General features: G+C 44.5%; 1 protein-coding gene across 1 annotated transcript; it reads left to right on the plus strand.

The window, feature by feature from the left end:
- The first annotated feature begins 8,215 nt into the window (after positions 1–8,215).
- Positions 8,216–18,465, plus strand: LOC144672027 (granzyme A-like). The gene is made up of 5 exons (XM_078534232.1): positions 8,216–8,273; positions 9,750–9,894; positions 12,013–12,160; positions 14,537–14,809; positions 18,319–18,465. Exons 1-5 carry the CDS (start codon positions 8,216–8,218, stop codon positions 18,463–18,465), a joined length of 771 nt encoding a protein of 256 aa, XP_078390358.1.
- The last annotated feature ends 1,517 nt before the right edge of the window (positions 18,466–19,982 follow it).

Consider the following 19,982-nt stretch of genomic DNA (forward strand, 5'->3'; position numbering starts at 1 on the left):
AATTAATAAATTTTTCCAGGTCCCCATGAGAGCATGAAGCCGCACCGAAGTAATCATCAATGTACCGGAGAAAGAGTTGTGGGAGGGGGCCGGAGTAGGACTGGAACAAGGAATGTTCCACATACCCCATAAAGAGACAGGCATAGTTGGGGCCCATGTGGGTACCCATAGCCACACCTTATATTTGGAGGAAGTGAGAGGAGTTAAAGGAGAAATTGTTCAGTGTGAGAACAAGTTCAGCCAGACGGAGGAGAGTAGTGGTGGATGGGGATTGTTCGGGCCTCTGTTCAAGGAAGAAGCTAAGGGCCCTCAGACCATCCTGGTGGGGGATGGAGATGTAGAGGGATTGGACGTCCATGGTGAAGAGGAAGCGGTTGGGGCCAGGGAACTGGAAATTGTTGACGTGACGTAAGGTGTCAGAGGAATCGCGGATGTAGGTGGGAAGGGACTGGACAAGGGGAGAGAGAAGGGAGTCAAGATAACGAGAAATGAGTTCCGTGGGGCAGCAACAGGCTGACACGATCGGTCTGCTGGGACAGTTCTGTTTGTGGATTTTGGGTAGGAGGTAGAAGCGGGCCGTCCAAGGTTGGGCGACTATCAGGTTGGAAGCTGTGGGAGGAAGATCTCCTGAGGAGATCTGTTTTTGTTTTGGATTTCCAGCATCCGCAGTAGTTTTTTGTTTTTAACAAAAACAGAATTACCTGGAAAAACTCAGCAGGTCTGGCAGCATCGGCGGAGAAGAAAAGAGTTGACGTTTCGAGTCCTCATGACCCTTCAACAGAACATGAAGTTGTCTCCCAGACTTGAAGTAAGTCTGGGGATTTTGGGCAGACATGGCTAGGAGACCCTAACAATTGGGGTGGGAGTGGAAGGTGATGGTTAACAGGCTGGGGGGCTGAGGGACAAAGCGGGGGGATCCATTTTGGGGGGTGGATCCTGCTGGGCAGAGGGACACCCCCCAAAGGAGGTACCAGCCTTCCTGCCCGACAGAAGCCTGCATTGTCAAAGCTTCCACCTTCCCCCACCAACTGAAAAGTTGCAGCAGAGGCGGAATAAGGCCCTTAAGTGGCAGTTAACTGGCTACTTATGAGTCTCAATAGGCTTATGTGTGGGCTGCCTGATGCCTTACTCATCCTCCGTAATATGTGCAGCAGGCCAGGGGTGGGCGAGTTGGTGGCAGGCTGGCCACCCGCTTTATTTTACGTGCCACCCTGCCTTCCAATACACCAGTGGGGCAGGGGTGTAAAATTCACCCCTATAATTTCAAATAATGATCAAAATTTTAATGGCATAGGTTGTCCATTCTATGGGCTTAATCTTTCTGCTGATCTGGAAGTCCCATGCTGGGGCTGAAAGCAGGAGGTGATCCTGCTTTGGTGGGCAGTGGGACATGGGATGGCAGATTGTTAATCAATTAAGAGGCCACTACTGACTGCAGCCCTCCAAGAGCTGACAGCCCTTCTTTAGCGGTGACCAGTGCTGAAGCTGCAGCTCCAGGTGGGCCGTCCTCAAAGTGATGTAAATTTGCTTGGAGGAAAGCCAGGGCCAGAAAGGCAGGCCCCATTGATCTGATGGGGTGGAGGTGGGAGGGGTGTGTGGATCATGGTGCTCCAGTGTCACCTTCGTTGCCTAAATGATCAATGTGCGAGGGCGGGCACCTCTGTGGGCCATGAGAACACATGGTGGATCCCTCCATCTCCTGAACCCACTGAGAGGCTGCAAGGGTGTACCTGCCAGTCTCCACAAGCAACAGAAGACCCTCCCAACATGACTAAACTGCCTGTGGAGGCAGCAAGTGGCCCCCTAATTGGGCAATTAAGCAAGGTCTGAGGAACTGCAGTCAAGGTAGCTGTGGGAGTCAGTGGGCTTGTAATGAATATTGGTGAACAGCCTATCACTAGATATGGAGACAGAGAGGTCAAAGAATGGGAGGGAAGTGTCGGAGATGGACCATGTGAAGGTAAGAGGGGGTGGAAATTGGAATCGATAGATTTTTCCAGGTCCAGGCGAGAGACGGGGCTCAGTAACATTGTGGGAGGGGTGACGGGGCTCGGTAACATTGTGGGAGGGGTGACGGGGTTTAGTAACATTGTGGGAGGGGTGACGGGGTTTAGTAACATTGTGGAAGCGGCACTGAAACATTCATCAATGTACTGGGAAAAGAGTTGTGGGAGGGAGCCTGAGTAGGATTAGAACAAGGAATGTTCCACATACACATAAAGAGACAGGCATAACTGGGGCCCATGTGGTACCCATAGCCGCACCTTTTATTTGGAGGAAGTGAGACAAGTTAAAGGAGAAATTGTTCAGTGAGAGAACAAGTTCAGCCAGACGGAGGAGAGTGGTGGTGGATGGGGATTGTTCGGGTCTCTGTTATGTCACATCTGTTCCGATGCTGCTACTTTCCAAAATGGTGCTTCTGACATGCCTTTCTTTTTCCTTAACCGAGGAATCCACGCCCCCCCACCCATCCCCGACTGTGGTTAACAGGGCCCTCAACCATGTCTGACTCATCTCCTGCACCTCTGCCCTCACCTTCCCCTCCCTCCCAGAACCATGATAGGGTCCCTCTCGTCCTCACTTTTCACCCCACCAGCCTCCTCATTCAAAGGATCATCCTCCGCCAGTTCCGCCAACTCCAGCATGATGCCACCACCAAACACACCTTCCCCTCAGCCCCAGTCAGCATTCCATAGGGACCATTCTCTCTGTGACACCCTGGTCCACTCTTCCATTATCCCTAACTCCTCAACCCCTCACCATGGCACCTTCCTATGCAATCGCAGGCAACACCTGCCCTTTTACCTCCTCCCTCCTCACCGCCCAAGGCCTCAGACACTCCTTTCAGGTGAAGCAGTGCTTCACTTGCACTTCCTTCAATTTGGTCTATTGTATTCGCCACTCTTAATGCGGCCTCCAAAAGCCCAAGCTAATGGTTTAAACACCATGATGGCAGCTGGTGGAATTTAAGTTAAATTAATAAATCTGGAATTGAAAGCTAGAATCAGTAATGGTGACCATGAAACTATCTATTAGTTTATTAGGAACTATTAGGAAAGGAAATCTTCCATCCTTGTCTGGTCTACGTGTGACTCCAGTTTAATAACATACGGACTCAAAACATTAACTCTGTTTTTCTCCTCACAGCTGCTGCCAGACCTGCTGAGTTTTTCCATCATTTTTTGTTTTTATTTCAGATTTCCAGCATCCGCAGTATTTTGCTTTTATCCCAGTTATTAAATTTAGGCTATGTTCATCCATTGCATGCACTGTTGCCGCACCAGGCTGATTTTTTTCTACCTCTCTGTCCATCATCCCAGTTTCTGGTTCCCTCTTCCTCATCTCCTGTCTTCCTCCCCCTTGTTCCTGGACTCATTCTTACTCAGCCCCATCTGCATGTTCCCTCCTTCGTATCCATACCCCATTGATTAAATGATCTGATGAAGCTGAACCATTCTAAGGTAAACCACTTCTAACTTGTACATTTTGTTTATCTTTGAACAATTCAACCCAATTTTTCAGGCTGACCTTATCAGTTCAAAGTCCTACACCACATGGACTGCAGCGGTTTAAGAAAGCGGCTCACCACCACCTTCTCAAGAGCATTTAGAAATGAGCAGTAAATGCTGGCCTAGCCAATGACACCCACATCCCATGAATGAATGTAAAATAGTCTTGGCTACCTTCATCTAGCAGATTTTAAAATTTGTTTATTTGTATTTAATACTCAGACTATAGTTCCTAAATGTCAAACTTTAAAGATACAGTGAACATAAGTAAAATGATTTAACTCTCTGCATATTTTATATATTAAATTCAGTGATTGCTTATTTTATGTCACTGTGACTTCATTTATTAATCTCTGAACTAATGAAAGAAGTTTGCATTTGTCCTTGTTTTGTGTTTTTGATGTTGGCAGTTGTAGCAACACTACTGCTGCCCTTGTCAAGACTACCGGAATATCTGTAATCTGTACTACTCAGTGCCACACAACTTCAGTTACTTTTTTAGGCTATTGTTGCCCATATTTCCAATTAGTTTCCATGACATGACGGCTCTGATTCTATGGCTAATTTTCCACCACCAGCTGAAAGGCAGGTGCGAATCCATTTCCTCTGGCCCGGGAAGCCATGTCTAAATTTTACCATCGTCAAACAGTTAAATGCCTGAGGTCGTGGCTTCTACCCACTTGAGGGAGGATGTCCCATTCCCAAGAGCCGCCAGACAATCAGAGGCTTCTTGGCAGCAGAAGCAGTGCTTCTTGGAGCAGTGGCCACTGCTGGAACTGCAGCCAGTCCCCGACAAGGAACCATGGAGGAAGCTGGACACCAAAATTAGGCAGGGGGCTTCATCAGGTCCTGTCAGGCATACCCCAACAAAGGAATTGGCAGGGGTGGTTGCAATGGGTAAGCTTGGGGGAGGAGGGGTATAGTCAGGGGTGGCCAATTCCACTGGAATTGGCTATGTACCATTTGGCACCGTGTACCTGAACAAGAGGCAATACACCCACTGAGCACAAAGCCAGGATGTCAGGATTTACCTGACAGCATGGCCACACGCCATGGTCCCTCCCACTGCCACTGGTAAAATACTAGACGATGTAAGACAACATCTTTAAGGGGCCATTATTTGGCCATTTAAGGGCCTCAATAAGCCCAAGGGTGAACAGAGCACCTGACACCTATCCTGCCACTGGTAAAATACAAATTGAGGTAAGTAGACCACCAGCATAGTGCCCCCAGCCATGCCAGCTGATTTTACTCCTACCTGCTCCTGCGGCAGCAGGCAGAGTCCTCATCAAGGACTGGGGGAGCTAGTCCGGGAGTTGGTTGGTTGACTGGGATCAGGGACGGGGGCAGGCCCTAAGTGAGGGAAAGTCAGAAGCCTCATCGTAGGTGCATCGGGAAGTCTTTGGATGGGAGTATTTGAGGCCTTGTGGGCAGGGGAAATCGGAGCCTGTTGCTGGTGGCTTTTGGTGGAATTGAAGCCTTGTTGCGATGGGGCAGAGAGATTTGAGCCTGGCGGGGGTTGGCAGGGGAGGGGGTGAGATTGGAGCCTAGTTGGTGGGTGCTGGGGGCGGAGGGGCGATGTTGGTGATAGGGGCCTGGTCGTGTGTTTGCGCAGGAGAGGTCAGAGACCTCAGGGGGAAGGTCATTAGTTTGGGGACCTGATGTCAAGGATCCTCAGGATCTCAGGTAGGCATCTGGATTCAGGCGGTAGGTGTGAAGGCACTTACTGAATCCACTATGTTCTCCCCTTAAAGAAACTGCTGCTTTCCTGACATTGTTAAACTTCAAGAGCCTCATGAGAATGAGGCTCACAGTCTCATTATATTATTTAAAGTTGCAACCCGCCCTCTTGGGTCAGGTTGGTCACCTGCTCAACTTTCAGCCTGAGTCAAAGTCAGAAATGAATGATGGGAGGAGGATTTGTGTCAGGAAACAGACTTATCTGATTTTAACCAAGACCCAACTCAAGCCAGTGTTCAGATACTGAAGCAGTCCGCAGCAAGACCTGGACATCAATCTTGCTCGGGCTGATAAGTGGCAAGTAACATTCGCACCACACAAGTGCCAGGCAATGACCATCACCAACAAGAGAGAATCCAACCATCTCCCCTTGACACTCAATGGTGTTACCATCACTGAATCCCCCACTATCAAGATCCTGAGGGTTACCATTGACCAGAAACTAGACCAGCCACATAAATGCTGTGGCTCTAAGAGCAGGTCAGAGGCTGGTGAATAACTCACCTCCTGACTCCCCAAAGCCTGTCCATCCTCTACAAGGTACAAGTCAGGAGTGTGATGGTGGGGTGTGGGCAACAGTACTGATGCTCATTTTTGAGTTGGGTCAAAGAGACACTAGCTGAATTTTCCTGGTGCTGTGATGACATGTTTGGGGGCGGGGTGAGGACTTGGAAAATAGCGGGGAGGCATGTCAAGATGTCGAGGCAGCTTTTGTTTACTCTTTCATAGGGTATGGGGGTCACTGGCTAGGCCAGCATTTATTGCCCATCCCTAATTACCCTTGAGAAGGTGGTGGTGAGCTGCCTTCTTGAACTGCTGCAGTCCATGTGGTGTAGGTACATCCACAGTGCTGTTAGGAAGGGAGTTCCAAGCTTTTAACCCAGCGACAGTGAAGGAACAGCGTTATATTTCCAAGTCCTCTCCATTTGCCTGGATGAGTGCAGCTCCCACAACACTCAAGAAGCGTAACACCATCCAGGACAAAACAGCCTGTTTGATTGGCACCCTACCCAGCACCTTAAACATTCATTCCCTCCACCACCAATGTACATTGGCAGCAGTGCATACCATCTACGAGGTGCACTGCAGCAAAGCTCCTTCCATAGCACCTTCCAAACCTGTGACCTCTACCACCTGGAAGGACCAGGGCAGCAGAAGCATGGAAACAGTACTGTCTGGAAGTTCCCCTCCAAGCCAAACACCATCCTGACTTGGAAATATATCGCCATTCCTTCACTGTCGCTGGGTCAAAATCTTGGAACTCCCTCCCTAACAGCACTGTGGATATACCTACAGCACATGGGCTGCAGTGGTTCAAAGCAGCTCACCACCACCTTCTCAATGGTAATTAGGGATGGGCAATAAATGCTGGTCTAGCCAGCGACCCCCATACCCTATGAAAAAATTTTTAAAAGCTGCCTTGACATCTCGACATGCCTCCCTGCTATTTTCCCAGTCCTCACCCCACCTCCAAACATGTCATCACAGCACCAGGAAAATTCAACTCAGTGTCCTTTTGACCCAACTCAAGAATGAGCATCAGTACTGCTGCCCACACCCCACCTCACCCCATCCAATCATCTGTTAACAGGTCATTGATCTGAAACATTAAATTTGATTCTCTCTCCCTAGATTTTTCCAGAACTATGAATATTTCTAGCATTTTCTGTTTTTATTTTAGTGTGTGCCTTGACTCCGTGCCTCTTGACTCTATGTCAGAGGTTTATGGGTTCAAACCCTACTCCAGGGTTTGAGCATGCAACCTAGGTTGATGCTTCACTGCAGTGGTAAGGGAGTCCCACTCTGTCATAGGTGCTGTCTTTCAAGTGAAAAGTAAAGCCTTCTGATGTAAAATAGTCCAAGACATTATTCAAAGGAGAGCCAGGAAATTCCCCCAGTTTCCAAAACAAAATGTATTTCTCAGCCAATACTAAGAACAGATTATTTGGTTACTTATTTCATTATGACCTTGCTGTGTGCAAATTGGTTTCTTATCTTGCCAATATTACAGCAGTGACTACACTTCCAAAGTACAGCATTGGCTGTGAAGCACTTTAGAACAAGCTGAGGTCATGCAAGACATTATATAAATGCATGCTTGTCTTCCTCCTTAACAATTCCCAGGAGTGTTGCCTCAGACTGGCTGAGCTAAAGAAAATGGCACCTGCAATAACGAAATAGCAGACATTAGGTGCAAAGGTTTGTTAGAGTATTTCCAGTATTTTCGTGGGACCAAGAAGAGTTTTCCTGCCTATTGGTGCCTCAAAATTGCATCATAGTAAGCCAAGTAACACATTAAAAGTAGTCTCCAACTGAAACAGACAGGCAGTCCAGACTCCTTCATTTTGGTCAAGGCCTTTTGGTGGATGTCTGGGATATAGGCTGGGAGTCTGAGATCATTTTCAGGTCACTACAGCCGGTTTCCAGCAAGTGGTCAGTTCGAATTGACCTCCGTCCCTCTGTTCTATTTGCGCTGTGCTGGGATATGGTAGGGGAAATGATTCTAGGTTACTCCAGATGCTCAACTCAAGCTGCAATTGGCAGAGACATGAGGACTGACAAACACTAGGAAAAAATGCAAAGAGTACTCAGTAAAGAGTACATGCCCTCAGCCAAAAATGAAGAACTGCGAATTGTTCACACCCCTTTGATCTAAACTTGGCTTTGTATTATCTATTTATTTATTTTCCTTTTCTGTTCACCTTTCTGCCTTATCAATTATTTCCAACCAGCTTCACTGGTCAAGCTATTATTCACAATCCTTATTGCTTTCAGTGTTACTCAGAAATCAGGAATTAGCATGTTTTAAGCATGCGTAATTTCTGAGAAATTGCATCTTTGATCCTCAAAAGATATTGAAAGATGTTAGAGAACACAGTAAGCCAAACTGATAAACCACATCCTCAGTTTTTGTTATATATAAACAGAAGATGCACTAACTCACTGCTCATTAATTGACTGCAACAATGGTATTTCAGGCTTTATTCAGCTCTGCAATGATTATTTACTTCTTAATACCAGGCGGTAAGTAGACCTAAGCATTTGATCCTACCTATTTGATAGGAATTGTATGTGTGGGTTTGAATTTTGGACACACAGAAGATTCCCAATTAGATGTATGAGATATAAAAGACATGAATACTAGAAATGTAAGGGAGATTCTTTGATCAGGGTAAAATTAAAGGAGCGGTTAAAAAGGAGCAGATCTATGTCCCATTCTCTTCCCATTCCCATTTTAACGCCTTGGTTTGAAGCTCTAACCAGACTCTAGATTAAGAAATGTAAACCAGAGGCCCCGTGGACACGGAACCCTGAATGTATTTAAAACCACTGTTGCCCCACCTGGTAGAGCAGGTGGGAGACCAGCACATCCTCAGGTAAGATCAAAAACATTCCCCTTACTGGGGCCAGAATATGAAGTGCTCTGTTGAACCCAACAAGAAAAGTTAAGGCTTCTTCTGAAGTATGTTTTCTGCCCCCACCCCTTTACCACGCTCCAGTTATAAAATCCTTGCAACACCCACCCCACCCCACCCCATCTCTACATATCTTGTTGTCGAAAGGTTTCTCTTGGTTCTGGCAGCTGGCCCCTGGACCACCTGATCTTCTTCCCTCCCTCTCCATTATCCAGCTGTCACTTTAAATCCAAAACCAGTGAGTAGCTCCGCACCCGCTGTGTGGCTGAGAGGTAAAGGCACTGATAACTGAACTTCCCTTTTCTGAACTGTGTCGAAAAGTCCATCACGGTGCAATTTTAACCTTGCAGATGGTGGAGAGGTTTTGAGACATTCAAATCAACCCCTTAGTGTGTATGTGAAGAAAGTCACTGGGCAAGAGTCCTAGAAGATCCTTAGTGGCTGTAAACTGCACTCCTGCAAGAGTTAACTCTTTCAGGAGAGGTGGTAGGAAGAGAAACATAACTTTTTGGCTGCAATTCAAAAGCTCTTGGGACCAGGGGGACCAGATATAAGTCAAGTTACAGCAAGTGTATTTTGTCTTTTTTACAGGTATAAATGGATGGAGTTTCTGCTGCCTATTTGTACCAGGTCTTAAATAGTCTTATCAGTGGTCCTTAAAGAGAATGCTGAAGGCCACCAGTAAATAGTCCAAACCTGTGAAAATGCCTATATTTTGTGGAGCTGGAAAGAGCAGGAATGCTCCTAATGGTTCTACAAAGCGGCTGCTGCCAGCCCAGGGCGCATTCTTTCTGAGGGCTGTCTTGCAGGTTCTACATGACCTCCACTGTCAGCATTGCAGCCAGCCCAAACTGCTGCAGATAGAATCTAAGAGCTGTTTCCCCATTCCCAGCTCTCCAGTTCTACAGAGATAAGGTCCAATGTGAAATTTCAGGTGCAAGTTCCATTTTTAGTCTCCAGATTCAACCAAGTATTGAAACAATTGATGGTCCTGACCAGACCTAATACAATTTAGCAGTTGTAGTGTATATCAGTCAAACTTCCGTTCTCAGTCAATATCCAGTCTCCCTGTTTGCTCTTTTAGAGGTCTGCGTAGAAATCATTGGGGGTCAGGATGTTAGACCTCATTCTAAACCCTACATGGCATCAATCCAGCTCCGTAAACAGCATGTGTGTGGAGGAGTATTAATCAAGCGAGGATGGATATTGACTGCAGCACATTGCAATCTGTAAGTTACAAAAACTACAATCTGAGTGTAAGAACCATTTTCAGAGCAGTTTAGTGTTTTGGATTTTTTCCCTATAATGGAATCAGTCAAGGTGTACACCGTCTTTGATTTCCATCTTCATAGGACCCTGAATTTCCTCATTACCTTCAGCACTTACACTGTTGTTAGGCTTCTATTCGGCTGAAAAGATAGGGGAAATCTGAATTTTAGTGCATTGAGTACCATTATTACGCTAGAAGTAAATTAACAGTACACCTCCCATACGGTTAATTTGCATAATTACAGCGTTCAAGTACATGGAAGATTCCTGGATTTACATCATTAATGCAATTAATGTAAACTTACAAAACAGCTAACAGCTTTCTCCCTATGTTTCAGACAATTTTAAGTGAGCTAAATGGGCAATAAACTCTCTTACTGATTAACAGCTTCTAACCAATTCTTTTTTAACCCCTGCCATCACATTATTAAATCCCTGATTTCACTGTAGTGCCTTCCTCTCTTCCCAGGAAATATTCATAGGATTCTAAACTTTACGCACCTCCAAAACCCACAATGAGGCTGACCTTTGGATGGTTTTCCCATGGTTAGCCCTCCCTGTGCCATTGAGGATCCCTGTCAGCTTCATCATGAGAATTTACAGAGTCCCTCCACTGCCATAACTCTTCACTCCACGACAATTAAAGTTACAGTAGTCCTCAAGTTTTACAGCTTCAACTCCTTCCAGATCGGCACAGTGCATCCATGCCAGGGAGCTGTGAAAGTGTGTATTACACAGGTGATGGATGCTTTCTTTCATAGAGTAGTTGATTTTCTCCATGTGGGCATCAACCCCAGACAGCAGAGGCACAGAGTCGGAAGCCTAGAAAATACAGCACAGAAGGAGACCTTATGGCCCATTGTGCCATGCCTATGCTATCCTTCTATACAATAACTTCATTCTTTAGCTGACAGGATATCTTGATTGCACGCACATTGTACTCAAGCTGCCAACTGATCTTTGTGAATAATAAATGGTGCGATTCCAAGAACATTCAATCTGTCTGTGATGCAAACTCAACTGTCTCCTCAGTCGCTGCTGAAAGAGACTTTGGAGAGCTGATGCTGCAGGACGTCTTCACTAGCTGATCAACTGCAGTGGCAGCATCTCAGCCTTAATCCTCCCCTACCCACCCTTCCAGGTGCCACCACAGCAGATCCCTTTGGCCCAACCTGACTTTGCCACAAAATTTCAACTGAGTGAAAACAAAACCCATACAAATGAGTGTTCCCTTTCTTGAAAGGCTTTCATGATCAAGTGGCACAGTACAAGATACTTGCATTACGTATTCCAAACAATGTATTTCTTTTATGTATAGAAAAAAATGTGTATCAAATTATAAGACTTCCCACATTTCCCCAGTGCTATGCTTGCCTCTGTACCTAACTGTGCTTTCCTACTGCCAAATTTAAGTGCTCCCTGAGGCCTCTAGCAATTGGTGGAAGGCTGCTCCTGTTATACTAAAGGACGATGGAATTAAGTTGACCCTTGACTCAGGGCAGCTGGCTCCTAACAGTGAGCCATTGTTGTAGCTGCACCTGTGAAGGGAGCTCCTTAGCAGTCTGGTCTTGCTCGCCACTATACACTGCCATTGTATTCTGTGGGGAGCTGAGATATGGCTGTATCAGACTGTACAAGGATTCAAGCCGCTGTCATTCCGCCAGGCCCTAGATCTGGAACCCATTGTTCAGTTGGATGGCAGGTCTAATGCTGCCCTGGTTATTCAGTGTACTGTACTGAGTACCCTAGAAATGGAAGAGACCATACTTGTTGTAATATAAGTTAGGAGACTCCTAACCAGGGGAGAAGTTAGGGGAATAGCACTAGGTGCTATTCATTCAGAGAGCTGGTGCAGAGAAGATAGGCTGAATAGCTTCCTTCTACACTGTTACAATTCTGTGATTCTGTGAAGAGCTGCCATTATAATGGAGGTCGTAAACATGAATGAATTACATTTTTTGAAATGGAACCCATTTTGAGTGGCTCTAAGATTTTAAAAAGATATTCTGAAGTGAATAATGATTAAGCTGCTTATGTATTTAACATGTCTTCTTCATATCTTTTAATATCACATATAGCAAGTTTAAAAACCAAAATGTTGAGGTGGTTCTTGGAATAGATTCACTGAGCAAAGTCAAATCAGCGCAAATACTCAAGGTGAAGCAGAAATTTCCTAATCTTTGCTATGACAATGTCAGCACAGAAAATGATATCATGCTGCTCCAAGTATGTATTTACAATTAATTATTTCCATATGCACTCTTATTGTATTATGTTACAAATAGAATGAATCATGCTACCATCTAAACTCAGTTATCAAACTACAAAGTCATTTTCAATCACCTTATTTCATTGCCAATACACTGTGTACCTTGTCTCTTCCTTAAATGCAAAATACTTCATTCGATAATGTTCCCAGTTACATGGGAGTCCAAAGGCATAATTTATTTTCTTGATTTCATACATAATAATTACTTGCATAAGATGTCTCCATTCAAATTGCTTCCTAATGCATATGTGGAAGTGGGCGTGTTTGCTGACGATTGCACAGTGTTCAATGTGACTCCTCAGGTACTGTCCAAATGCAGCAAGACCTGGACAATATCCAGGCTCGGTTTGATAAGTGGCAAGTGACATTCGTGCCACACAAGTTCCAGGCAATGACCATCTCCAACAAGGGAGAATCTAATCATCTCTCCTTGACATTCAATGGCATTAACATCACTGAATCCCCCAATATCAATATCCTGGGGGTTACTATTGACAAGAAACTGAACTGGACTAGCCATATAAATACTGTGGCTGCAATGGCAGGTCAGAGGCTGGGAAATCTGCGGAGAGTGATTTACCTCCTCATTCCCCAAAACCTGTCCACCATCTACAAGGCACAAGTCAGGAGTGTGATGCAATACCCTCCACTTGCCTGGATAAGTGCAGCTCCCACAACACTCAAGAAGCTTGACACCGTCCATGACAAAGCAGCCTGCTTGATTGGCACCCCATCCACCACAATAGACATTCACTCCCTCCACCACCAACACGCAGTAGCAGCAGTGTGTATCATCTACAAGATGCATTGCAGCAACACATCAACAGCACCTTCCAAACTCGTGACCTCTACCACCTAGAGTGACAAGAAGAGCAGATGCATGGGAGCACCACCATGTACAAGTTCCCCTCCAAGTCACACACCATCCTGACTTGAAACTATATCGCCGTTCCTTCACTGTTGCTATGATAAAATCCTGGAACTCCCTTCCTAACAGCGCTGTGGGTCTATCTACATCATATGGACTGCAGCGGTTCAAGAAGGCTATTCAAGGGCAATTAGGGATGGGCAATAAATGCTGGCCCAGCCAGCGAAGTCCACATCCCATGAACAAATAAACAAAAAAAAATTACTTAACTCAATTCCTATATCCTGGTTTCCAGGTTTCAGCATAATTTTATTCTGACCTACCCATTCAAATCCGTCTGATTTTTCATTGCCACTAATAAAGCTAACTGAAAACTGAAGCATTTTTAAGTAATATTTTGTGTTGGTTTAATCACAAGTTGCATGGTTGGTGGCTGCAGTAACCTGAAGCTCCAGTGCAGAATCAAAAGCAAAAGGGAGGCAATTACCTTTTTAGTCTCCCAATGAACTTATTGCTTGCTCCTCTCTGATCCTCCAATCTATTCCTTGGGGCCACTTTCCCTGAGTGCATTTTCTCATCGGCACCAGCCTGGCTTTGAGACAGGGAAATGCCATGGGAAATGCTGTGATGTTCTTCTCACCTCACTTACATAGCTCTTACATGTTTCAGCCTGCTGTGGGTACAAGCACTTCACCACTAAGAAAATATAGTGCAAATTAGATGGAGACCACAGTCATGGGATAAAACACAGAAAATGCTGGAAAAACTCAGCAGGTCTGGTGACATCTGTGGAAATAGAAACAGAGTTAATGTTTGGAGTCCATATGACTCTAGAATCACACATGACCAAATGCTTGGACAGATCATACAAAGCTTTCTAATCACTGGGGGAGAAAAAGGCTAATTAGATTTCATCCCTTCATAGGTAAATATTTATGATAATTAAGGGAATTTAATCCAACAAGGTTTCATGTTCATATTTATAAAGTTAGGAATAACTGAATCAGAGATACAGAAAAAACATGGTATACAAATTGTTATAAAGTGTATAATCAAAAAAGGCCACATTATTTAAGAATATAAACAAAAAAACAAAGAAGTGCAGAGGATGGAAAGCGAAAGCAAGGACAGAAAATTCTGCAAATTCTCAGTCAGGCAGCATCTGTGGAAGAAACAGAACTGGTGGATTTCACAGATGAAGAGCATTTAAAAACATTTTTTTTTCCCCCATCCACCTTCCCAATGTTCTGTTCTATTTGTTTCTCTGTAATAGCCTCCAGTTCTAGTGAAGCTTCCACTCCTGAAACATTAATTTGTCTGATCTCTCCTCAGCTGTTCACTGACCTGTGAGTGTATCCAGCACTTTCTTCATGTTGTGTTAAAGAATATGCAAAAGATAATTAATACACTTCAGAGATTTTTGGGTTATGAAGGACAACATAACAACTACTTTTACTTATTACAGCTGCAGTCTGAGGCAAAACTTAACGAGTTTGTAAATGTCCTACCTCTGCCCAAACGTAACTTGGATGTGAAAGATGGAACTGTTTGCACAGTTGCAGGATGGGGAAGAACAAAAGAAAAGTCAAACAAGCCCTCTGACAACCTTAAGGAAGTAAACGTAACCATTATAAACAGAACAACATGCAACAGTCAGAAGTATTACAACTACAATCCTGTAGTAACCGTGAACATGCTCTGTGCTGGTGACAAAAATGGTGGAAAAGATGCATGTGGTGTAAGTTGGATTGTGTAAAAAGTGATTGCAACATCTGAACAGAACAATTAGAATTGGCTCAAAAACAAAAACAGAATTACCTGGAAAAACTCAGCAAGTCTGGCAGCATCGGTGGAGAAGAGAAGAGTTGACGTTTCGAGTCCAATGACCCTTCAACAGAACTGAGTGTAGTTAGGAGAGGGGTGAAATATAAGCTGGTTTAAGGTGGGGGGTGGGGTGAGGGGAGAGAAGTTGAGGGTTGGGGGGTGGTCGTAGGGATAAGCAAGCAGTGATAGGAGCAGAGAATCAAAGGATGTCACAGACAAAAGGATCAAAGAGGTGTTGAAGGTGGTGATATTATCTAAGAGAATGTGCTAATTAAGAATGGATGGCAGGACACTCAAGGTACAGCTCTAGTGGGGGTGGAGTGGAAAGATTGACAAGGTATTAGTTGTAGATTTAAAAATAATGGAAATAGGTGGGACAAGAAAAATCTATATAAATTATTGAAAAAAACAAAAGGGAGGGGGAAGAAACGGGGTGGGGATGGGGGGGAGGGAGTTTAAGATCTAAAGTTGTTGAATTCAATATTCAGCCCGGAAGGCTATAAAGTGCCTAGTCGGACTTTCCGACTAGGCACTTTATAGCCTTCCGGGCTGAATATTGAATTCAACAACTTTAGATCTTAAACTCCCTCCCCCCCATCCCCACCCCGTTTCTTCCCCCTCCCTTTTGTTTTTTTCAATAATTTATATAGATTTTTCTTGTCCCACCTATTTCCATTATTTTTAAATCTACAATTAATACCTTGTCAATCTTTCCACCCCACCCCCACTAGAGCTGTACCTTGAGTGTCCTGCCATCCATTCTTAATTAGCACATTCTCTTAGATAATATCACTACCTTCAACACCTCTTTGATCCTTTTGTCTGTGACATCCTTTGATTCTCTGCTCCTATCACTGCTTGCTAATCCCTACGACCACCCCCCAACCCTCAACTTCTCTCCCCCCACCCCACCCCCCACCTTAAACCAGTTTATATTTCACCCCTCTCCTAACTACACTCAGTTCTGTTGAAGGGTCATTGGACTCGAAACGTCAACTCTTCTCTTCTCCACCGATGCTGCCAGACTTGCTGAGTTTTTCCAGGTAATTCTGTTTTTGTTTTTGTTTTGTATTTCCAGCATCCGCAGTAGTTTTTTGTTTTTATTAATTAGAATTGGCTATTTAGTTGGTGCTGTATGAAATGTGCTTCTTATTCTTGAGCTATTAAAAAGAATAATTAATTTAGTCTATTAACACATTTAATTAACATAATGTACTTAAATACTCTGTTGTCGGGATGTGGTTTTACTTTTCATGGTCCGATATTCCTGTCCTATAATATGTGCAAGTGTTCAATTCCATGTTGAAAAGAGAGGTAAAGAGATGGGGATATAGGACACCAGAACTGGGCTTTCAGCAACAACAATAGCCCAGATCTTGAACTTCCAATAGCAGCAGTCTCAACAGAACTGCAAGTTCCAAGGAGCTCAACTACATTCAAATCTGGATGTTGCATTGTGCCTGAATGGACTCAGGAGGAGCCCATGCTGATGGCTCCACTGTCATTCAGGAACTTGGGCTGATTGCCCAGAACTTACATTACTTTTAAAATTCATTTTTTTTATGGCTACTCCTAGCAGGTGCAGAGCCTGCTCATGAGCACATCCCTTTAAACAAGAGTATTAGAACATTCCCACTCCTCCATTTCCCCTGGCTCCTTTCCACCCACCCCGGCACTCAAGCTCCTCTCCAGCCTGGCTCCTTAGTCCTGCCAATGTCAAAAGCAGTACCTGATGGAGAGGAAAAACTCCTCCATTAATGGCTGTGTCCAACATTGGCGGGGCAAAGAAGCTCAGGTGGAGAGGAGCTGGGGGTGTGGGGATGATGGAGGGGGAGGGGCTCATTGCAGGGAGGAGGGGGGGTTGAGGGGTGATGGTGGGGTTGCAGGAAGGAGGGGGGCATTGAGGGGTGATGGGGGGTTGTGGGGAGGAGGCGGGGGTTGAGGGGTGATGGGGGGGTTGCGGGGAGGAGGGGGGGTTGAGGGGTGATGGGGGGGTTGCGGGGAGGAGGGGGGGTTGAGGGGTGATGGGGGGGTTGCGGGGAGGAGGGGCGGTTAAGGGATGATGGGGGGGTTGCGGGGACGTGACAGGGAGTGCTGGAGGAGCCAGGGGTACTGGGAGGGGTGGAGGGCGGGTGGGGAGTGCTGGACGAGCTGGGGGTGTTGGGAGGGGTGGGTGGGGGAATGGTGGAGGAGACAGGTGTGCGGAGAGTAGGAATTGGGGGGAATGTTGGAGTAGCCAAGGGTGCTGAGTGGGGATTCTGGATATGAATATGAATATCCAACATGGACAGCAATATACTGATTGATATATTCAGCAATGGTTTATGTAAATTAGAGCATAGATTTGTTGCTCAGACATTGCAGGAGAGGATTGGCTAACCATTAACCAATTTCTTCCTGGAATCAGTCGAACTGGCCTAACATAGACAAGCTCGCTGTATTGATTGGAAGATCACTTTTTGGTGGGTGGAAAATCAGGTGTTTGCTTTTCAAAGGGCCGCAGAACATTAACAGAGCAGCATTGTGGGTTTCCCACTTTAAATGCAGCAAGGTTCTTCAATGGTTCACAATAGCTGTAAGGATTGCAGTTGACCTGAGATTGTCCCAGTTTTAGGATAGATCTGTTGCAATTATTCCAGAAAGGGAGGCAGAGGATGGAACTCTCTTTGGGACGGAGCAAAGGGCTCAAAGGTGAGCTGCACAAAGGAACTAGCTTCCACTGAGATTGCCAACAGCAGCTTTCAGTGACCTGGAAACAGCCTTGGATAAAGTTTACTGAAGTTGCCATGTCAACCAAGGTGGGAGAGCCCATCATTATCTTCAATTAATGCAGAGTGCAAAGTATGTGTATTGTATGAAACAAAACCACTCAGAAATATACCAAAAGTGATCCAGTTCATGTTGCTATTAGAAAATATGGTAGCAGGGTAGCGATAGTGGGAGCCAATACTTACCAATTGATTTTCAATTGTATTCTAGTGATGGGTATGAATTAAGGCTCACCTGTGCTTATTTATATGTGGGAGCAGGCTGAAAGAATGGTTGTTGTTTGAGTTCTATGGTTTGCAATGTGCATCCCCGTAAATACAAGTCTATAAGTATATAAAGACAAGGCTGTAATGTTCCATCCTTTAGTCCCTTACTTTTCTGAGTTCTAACAACACCTTCTTGGGATTCTGATGACTGTAACAGTCAACTAAGTTTCTGCTTGAGGTTTGTTTATTATCCATCGCCCCTGCCCTAAACGCATTGGATGTCACAAGATGACTCTCCGTCCTTGTTTATTCTCTGTACAGCCACCAGGAAATAATCATGTTATAACTGGTTAATAATTCTTAATCATAAAATCATTTAACAGGCTTGTCAAAATACCAGTGTTAACACCATTCCTATAGTTTTAATCGATTTTTCTTGTTGTTTCAGGGGGACTCAGGTGGGCCACTAATATGTAAGAACGAGCTCCAAGGAATTTTACATTATAGGGAAGAATGTGGACTTCCCAACAAGCCTGGCATTTATACAAGGATCACAAAAGGATATATTGACTGGATTGAGAAAATAACAGCTTGAACCTACGAAATGTTTAGATTATATTGAGCTTTATGCATTATGTTTGTCCTCTGTGGATTGCTGTACCTTGGGAAGCTAAAGAAATGGCATTTACATTTTAAATTTAAATTTATTGAAATTATTTTAAGCTAATATGCCGTAATTTAAATTTAAAATTGGACCCTGTACGTATCCTTTGCTAAAAGCTCAGGCTAGTTATGCAATAGAACTTCTGGTTTGCATATGCAAAGAAAACCTGAAAAATTGTGATTTATCACTGTTGTGTTGTTGAACTGGTAAAATGCTTATAGGTGCTTTGCTTAAGTGGCAAAATAAAACAATATTTTAAAGCATAAAAATTCAACTCTTTTGTTAAATGATCTTCTGTTGAATGATCAATGTCTTCGGTTTTATTGATTTGAAGTGCCAACTTGATTGAGTTAGTAGTACATTCACCTCTGAATCAGAACATTGGGGCTTCAAACCCTGCTCCAAGACCTGAAATGATAAACCTAAGGGAGCATGAAAGGATTTCAGTGTTGTTGGAGGTCATCTTTAAAACACTTAGATTTCCAGAAGGCATTTGATGAAGTGCCACATCAAAGGTTATTGCGGAAAATAAAAGCTCACGGTGTAGAGGGTAACATACTGGCATGGATAGAAGATTGTCCAGCTAACAGGAAGCAGAGAGTTAGCATAAATGGGTCTTTTTCTGGTTGGCAGGATGTGATGAGTGGTGTGCCACAGGGATCAGTGCTGGGGCCTCAACATTTTACAATTTATATAAATGACTTGGATGAAGGGATTGAAGGGACGGTTGCCAAACTTGCTGATGACACAAAGATAGGTAGGGAAATAAATTGTAAAGAGGACAAAAGGAGGCTACAAACAGATATAGATAGGTTAAGTGAGTGGGCAAAGAACTGGCAGATGGATAATAATGTAGGCAAATGTGGAATTGTCCATTTTGGCAGGAAGAATAAAAGAGAAGGTTATTATCTAAATGGAGAGAAATTGCAGAGCCCTGAGAATGCAGAGGGATCTGGGTGTCCTAGTGCATGGATCACAAAAGCCTAGTATGCAGGTACAGCAGGTAATTAGGAAACCTAATAGAATGTTATCATTTATTGTGGGGGGAATTGATTACAAAAATAGGGAGGTTATGTTTCAATTGTACATGGCATTGGTGAGACCACATCTGGATAATTGTGTACAGTACTGGTCTCCTTATTTAAAGAAAGACATAAATGCATTAGAAGCAGTTCAGAGAAGGTTTACTAGGCTAATATCAGGAATGGGCGGGTGGCCTTATGAGGAAGGGCTGGACAGGTTAGATTCGTATCTACTGGAATTTAGAAGAGTAAGAGGCAACTTAATTCAAACCTTTAAGATCCTGAGGGGTCTTGACAGGGGGGATGTGGAGAGGATGTTTCCTCTTGTGGGTGAATCTAGAACTAGGGGTCACTGTTTAAACATAAGGGGTCACTCATTTAAGACAGAGATGAGAATTTTTTTCTCTCAGAGGGTCATAAATCTTT

This window comes from Cetorhinus maximus, chromosome 1 (assembly GCF_964194155.1).
Source record: "Cetorhinus maximus chromosome 1, sCetMax3.hap1.1, whole genome shotgun sequence".
NCBI lineage: Eukaryota > Metazoa > Chordata > Chondrichthyes > Lamniformes > Cetorhinidae > Cetorhinus > Cetorhinus maximus.